General features: G+C 34.5%; 2 protein-coding genes across 3 annotated transcripts in view; one reads left to right on the top strand and one right to left on the bottom strand.

Annotated features, from left to right (window-relative positions):
• The window catches only part of LOC107614520 (3-ketoacyl-CoA synthase 19-like), a 4,095-nt gene extending 2,686 nt beyond the window's left edge, over window positions 1-1,409 (bottom strand). Inside the window, exon 1 of one of the 2 annotated variants that reach the window (XM_021109390.1) lies at window positions 877-1,409. In XM_021109390.1, the coding sequence (XP_020965049.1) occupies window positions 877-1,331 (455 nt within the window). In that variant the 5' untranslated portion in view covers window positions 1,332-1,409. The remainder of the gene's footprint in view (window positions 1-876) is intronic. The other variant, XM_016316707.2, reaches the window with a different exon arrangement.
• On the top strand, window positions 3,812-6,374 carry LOC107610986. Its single transcript, XM_016312957.1, has 2 exons — window positions 3,812-4,768; window positions 5,892-6,374. The coding sequence occupies exons 1-2, from the start codon at window positions 3,812-3,814 to the stop codon at window positions 6,372-6,374; spliced, it is 1,440 nt and encodes a 479-aa protein (XP_016168443.1).

Below are 6,698 nucleotides of genomic sequence, written 5' to 3' on the forward strand. Positions count from 1 at the left end.
GTATCATAATTTATTTTTATTTGTATTTTTTTTTTCAAATATATGTTTGTTCCAGTATCCATCCCTTACGTAGCGTTTGGTAGAGAGACAGACTGAGAGTGAGAGACAGAGACTAAGAAATAGAAATTGAAATAAATTTTAGTATTCTGTTTGGTACAAAGTGAGAGATAGAAATTGAAACAAGAATGAAATTCTAATTTAATTTGTACAAAGGATAAAATTGGAATTAATTAATTGAAATGAAGGTATTTTAGGTATAAAATGTTATTAAAGTTTCAGTCCCCTGTGTCCTTACTTTTTGGAAGTACTGAAATACTGAAATTTTAATGATAAAGACAAAAATTTTAGTACCAATCTTTAAATTAACAAATATGATATTGAGTCTCAGTCTTCCAATCTCTGTACCTCAAAACAAACGCTACCTTATTGTTTGGGGGCACATATTTTATTTTATATTAGATGTATCGCGTTAGTATCTGAAAGATAGGTGTAATCCATAACCGAAACAAAGATAAAAGAATTAGTAATATAAGAGTTATTAAAGTAAAAAGTCAAAGTAAATCTTGGTAAGAAAACAGAAAAAAAAGTAAAATAGTAATTGAATTCAAATAATAATTCTTGATATTCTAATAAAATATAATATGTAGTTTTAAATAGGTGAATATTAAAATTTATTATTTTTAATTATAAATTTAATTTTTTTAATTTAATAATCTAATAACATATTTTAGACAGTACATTTAAATATTAATAACTAGTTTGTTAATGATAAAAAATATTAAATTATGATAGTTATCTGTCATTTCTCTATTCAATAATCATGACACATAATTTCAACATATAAATTCCATAATAATAATCCATTCATGGCCCTACCTGTTTATGATGCGAGCTGCAAAGGAAGAAACTGAAGAGAAAACCGTTATATTAACCACAAGAATATCAATCTCAACAGGAGAAAACCCAGTCCTCTTGAAGATCCTATCAAGTGTCTCAAACATGATCTCATCAACTTCCTTCAATGAATCTTCAATTGTGGCACACTCTTCTCTTCCCTCAATCACACTCCTCGGCGCATAAGTGTGCTCCCCAATCCCGGACTTCGCCATTGCTTTCAAGAGGAACTTGTACTCTTGCAGACCAAGATTCTTGTTCCTACGGATGATTCTCACACATGTGTCTCTGTCAAGTTTTGTGTCTTCTGGGGGCTTGAAGCATTCATATGCTAGTAAGTAGCACGATTGGCCTCTAATTTGATGGATTAAATTATACAAACAGAACAAAGCATAGCATAAAAATGTTATTGAGAGAGATAAGAACAGAATCTCCATGGCTTATATTATAATTAAGGGAGAGAAGATTATTAATAATATAATTTCAATTAACGTGTTTCTAGTGAAATATTAATGTATGACTACTACCTATATTTATATACACATATAATGTCACATATAATTTATTAGGAGAGTTTGAGCGGATGGAAGTTCGTTAGGACTTGCAAGTAGAAATTGTGAGTTCAAATTAAAGTTGAAATCAGTAGTTGATTTTGAAGTATATGTAATAAATAATTGCCAGTTTCATACATTGATTATTAAATTCGGAAGGGTTTTGAAGTATACCACTTTGGCCACTCTGATCTAGATATAATAATTTCCAGATCGTGATAGTTCATATAGTTAAGGAAAGGTAAGAATTATATAATTTTGTTACTGTGAATAATGTCTATTTTTTTTTATAGATGATCATAAAATGTAAATTAGATTTCAAAAATTAGGATAGGATTTTGATGTTTTAAGAGCGCTTATTAAAATGCTAAATGAAATCAAATTTTATTCAAACATCCAAAACTTTAAAATTCTCAATACTTTTGTAAATTTATGGAAGAAATTTTTAAAAAAATTAGTTAACATTTGTGCTACATGTACATGTTAAGATTACTAGTAAAAGTTTTTAAACTTTTAGTTTTAATAAATATATAACATACAAATGTATCTTAATCATATTCTGGTGTTATCCTCTAATTAACATATACCTTTAACTTAGAAAAAAAAAAAAAAGAAAAACAACAGCTTTCAAAAGCTAGCCATTATATTTATCTGCTTATTTAATTTTCGCCTTTTTGTGTCCACAAGATGAGCATGTTAGAAATTAAACTCTTCGTTAAACAGCAAAAATAACATGAACTGTTCGTACATGACATACATACTACCATTAAAATGTTGTGGAATACTGGATAATTGAGCGGAACAATGCATATATATATAGCTGGGGATAGAGACATGTTAACTATATTTACTTACTTTTATTTCTAGCTACCAGTCAAACCAGCTCGATTATCTTGTTCCAACACATTAATTTCTACGCCTAATTATCTAGTCATTTACCATTTTACCAATTAGTTTTCTTTTTGAAAAACCTGCTTCAATCAATTTAAAATTTTCCGATTTGGAATAATACAGCCATTTTTAGTTAATTGAGTAAATGTCCTTTTCGGTCTCTAACCATTTGTCCGATGGACTTCCCACCCCCTAAGAAATCTAAATACCCAAATCGATCCCTATCTATTTAGATATCTGTACGTTCCAGTCCCTGCAACCGATTTCCGAGCAGGTCACTTGCTGATGTGTCAGTAACTTGTCCACGTGGGTTTCTCTCCTTCATAATTGGGACAAATCGCCCCTGTAACTTTGTTGAAACGTTGCGTTTCATTATGAGCGTTATTCCATAAAACACCTTTCTCTCCCTCTTCATTTACATTTAGCCCTAATTCTGAAACCTTTCTCTTGAAATGGTAAGGAATACTTCGTTCTCTTCTACTTACTTTATCTTTCACTGTAGTCAAGTTGAGGGGTGTGTCAGATAGTGGGACTGAAATTTGTTTTGATAAATCAGTTCTCCTCTGCATGGTGATTATGGGTGGATGGGGTGAAGCACTAGCTTTGTTTGATGAGTTAGGATTGTTGCAAAACTATAATAGTGATGTTAACTTTGAAAGTTTCTACCTTTGTGTTTACTGATGAGTTAAAAATTCTTAATTGATAGACATTATAGTCTATTTGCTGTTGATTAAGTTTGAATCTTAGCTCTGTTACTGAGTTGTGGTTTGGATTTTTACAGACGTCTGTGTTTGTTGTCCCTGTTTTTCATCATGGTGGGAAACTCAAGAAAGATCCAGATGGAGTGTTACGGTACGTAGATGGAAAGATTGAGAAATTTCCACCCATGGATGTTGATTTTGTCAACAAGAAGGATTTGGAAGAACTCTTCAGGGGATTAGGTTATCTAGAATACAAAGAAATTTACTGGCTTGATCCAGCAGCAAGAAACTTGGTGTTTGGGCTTCATATCCTTAAGGGTGACCAGGATATTAATGACATGTGTGAAGCCACCCTAAGTTGTCCAGATAGAAATGAGTTCTACATCTACTTTGAGCACCCGGTAAGTCAACCAATGGCAGTCGAACCAGAGCCAGAACCAGAGGAAGAGCCCGTTGTGGTCACAGATGAATCCTCATCGGATGACGGATACGAGAGTGCCGAGGATGAGGCCTACAAGCCTCCTCCTCCTGGTTATAAGACTGATAGTAGTGATATTGAGTCACCAAAAAGACGTGAAAAAAAAACAAAGAAAAAAGCATCGGTGTCTCCATCAAACAAGAAGTAGTCACCTAAGAAAAATGGTAAGAAATCATCAAAAAGGTACCGGGAGGAGGAGGAAGAGACATGTGCTATACGGTGAATCTAGTAAAGGAAATTGAACTGAGACACCTCCTAGTGGGTTGGGTTCTGGCCAAGGGCCAGTAGAAACAGATATGGGAGGTCCAGCAGTGGTTAATGAGAAGAGTGACAGTGATGACTACAACTATAAATATGCTTCTGAAGAGTGTCATACCCCGGTATCTTCTGAGGATGAGAGAACAATGCACGGACTTAATTTCAATGAAGAAAATGAATATGGAGAGGTTCAGTTTGAGCTTGGAATGCAATTTTCGAGTATGGAGAGATTTAAGAAGGCCTTAAAGGATGTATTTGTCTGGGATGGAAGAGATTGCATGTATATTAAGAATGAGAAGGAGAGGGTCAGGGCTAGATGTGCAGAGGAGAACTGCCCATGGTTGATATACGTGGCAAGGAACTCAAAAACAATGGCATTTGAGATAAAAACATTTCACAACAAGCATACATGTGGAAGGGATTATGGAAGCAACTTGGCCGATAGGAAATGGGTCACAGATAAGCTGGAAAAAAGGTTGGCAACACAGCCTAAGCTAACACCGAGGGAAGCAACAGAGCATATGAAACAGGACTACAATGTTCAGGTCCATCCAAAAATGATCCAAAGGGCTTTGAAAGCAGCTAGGGAAATTGTTGTTGGGAATGACCAGGCACAATATGGGAAGTTGTGGGATTATTTACAAGAGTTGCATAGGAGTAACCCAGGCAGCACGGCTGACATGTGTGTTGACCCAATTCCGCAGTCTTTACCGCTGTTTGACAAAATTTATATATGCTTAGATGCGTGCAGAAATGGGTTTATTAAGGGTTGCAGACCACTAATAGGCCTAGATGGATGCTTTTTAAAGGGTTATTATGGAGGCCAACTCCTAACTGCAATGTCACTTGATGCTAACAACCATGTATTCGTTATTGCATATGCTGTTATAAGAGCAGAAAACACAGAGAACTGGATGTGGTTCTTAACTCGGCTTCAGGATGATTTGGGAGACCATCAAGTGCGCGGATGGAACCTCATGTCCAACCAACAGAAGGTAACAACATTTGCCAACCTATTCTGATATTGTTTCTAATTCTGCAGAATATAGTTGGATTATAGTGTTGATATTGTTTAGATTATTAGAGTGTATAAAGAAGTCTGTAGCATATAATTGGGTTACATCAAGTCATAATTAGACTTCTGTTGCACATGTTGAATTATAATTAGATGTTTGTAACAGTTATAATTGGCTTATAATTGGCATATAATTTTTTGTTTTATAAATACAATTCTGCACAATATAATTGACTTATAATTAGTTTATGGCTATAGACTTCTGTTGCACATGTTGGATTATAATTAGATGTTTGTAACAGTTATAATTGGCATATAATTGGCATATAATTTTTTGTTTTATAAATACAATTTTACACAATATAATTGACTTATAATTAGTTTATAGCCATAAACTTCTGTTGCACATGTTGGATTATAATTAGATGTTTGTAACAGTTATAATTGGCATATAATTTTTTGTTTTATAAATACAATTCTGCACAATATAATTGACTTATAATTAGTTTATGGCTATAGACTTCTCTTGCACATGTTGGATTATAATTAGATGTTTGTAACAGTTATAATTGACATATAATTTTTTGTTTTATAAATACAATTCTGCACAATATAATTGACTTATAATTAGTTTATAGCCATAGGCTTAAGTTGTTTATAATTGGTTTATACCAGTGACTTCTATTGCCAGCAATTGGTTTATAATTAGATGTCTGTAGCAATTAGAAATGGCATATATTTGGTTTTTAAACCATCTTTGCAGGAACTTATGTGTGCAACAAAGGAAGTCATGCCCTATGCACACCATAGAAATTGTGTGCTGCACATTTAGAAGAATCTTCAACAAAGATTCAATAACAAGCAGGTAAAGGGACTGTTATGGCATGCTGCCAAGTGCACTACTTAGGTGCAGTTCAAAGCATCAATGGAGAAGTTTAAAAGTGAGTGCCATGGAGGATGGGAGTATATGAATCAATTTGACCCAGGAGTTTGGTGCAAGGCATATTTCAGTCATGGTATGAAGAATGACAGCCTCACCAATAACATGTGTGAAGTTTGGAATTCTATGATAGTTGGCTGAAAAACATGTTTCTGTCATACAGGATACGGCTAGGAAAAACAAGAAAAAAATGCCAAAGAGGCCGCATGTAGAGCCAGATGAGATAAACATTTCACAAACTGCCCCAACTGCAGAGGTAAATAGAGACACCATAGTTAACTTTTTTTTAAACACAAAAGATGTAGTTTTGGAGCCCAAATGTGATTCACTATTGTTTTACCATGTTCCAGAAACTGATCAAACTACTCCAATGAATCAGGCCACAACTCAGGCTCCAAAGGCTCAGCCCCATTCTGCAGCTCCAAAGTTTAGGCCCAAACAGATGGTCAGAAGGCCCCTAGGTCCTCCAGTGCAGTCCAATGAACCTCCTCACAATGTGCAAGCCCAAACAGAAGGACAAGGCTTACAGAGAACCTCTCATGTAATCTCCAATGAAACTCTGGTAGCAGCTAGCACTGGGACCTCATCAAGGCTATTCAAGTTCATTCCAACTCCAGGAATGAAGCCTCCACCAAAAAACCAGTGAAAGAACTTGCTATGTGGATATTATGTTGTTTAGGAAATGTAGAACTTTGGTTTAGGGGAGACTCTATCTTAGTTATTTTGGTTATAGTGTTCATGTTATGTGTAACACCCTACCATACAGAGTCTTATGCTTAAGTCATAAGACAGAGATGGCAAGGTATTACGACCTCTAAAACAAAAATTTAGTACGTATAGTAGTATGAATAATTGATTATCAGCTTCATACCAACATAGTGGAGATTAACATTTTCTCCCATACAAAGCCTCATACGGAGCCATTCCGATGCTCGCATGGTAACTATTATTGTATGCAAACTCTACTAAC

This window comes from Arachis ipaensis, chromosome B08 (assembly GCF_000816755.2).
Source record: "Arachis ipaensis cultivar K30076 chromosome B08, Araip1.1, whole genome shotgun sequence".
Classification (NCBI taxonomy): Eukaryota; Viridiplantae; Streptophyta; class Magnoliopsida; order Fabales; family Fabaceae; genus Arachis; species Arachis ipaensis.

Bases quoted from the DNA above. Each gene is read 5' to 3' on its own strand.
- LOC107610986 (XM_016312957.1), top strand. From the start codon at position 3,812: ATGGGAGGTCCAGCAGTGGTTAATGAGAAGAGTGACAGTGATGACTAC. The intron at 4,769-5,891 runs GTAACAACATTT...TCTGTCATACAG, and splicing joins TCATGTCCAACCAACAGAAG to GATACGGCTAGGAAAAACAA.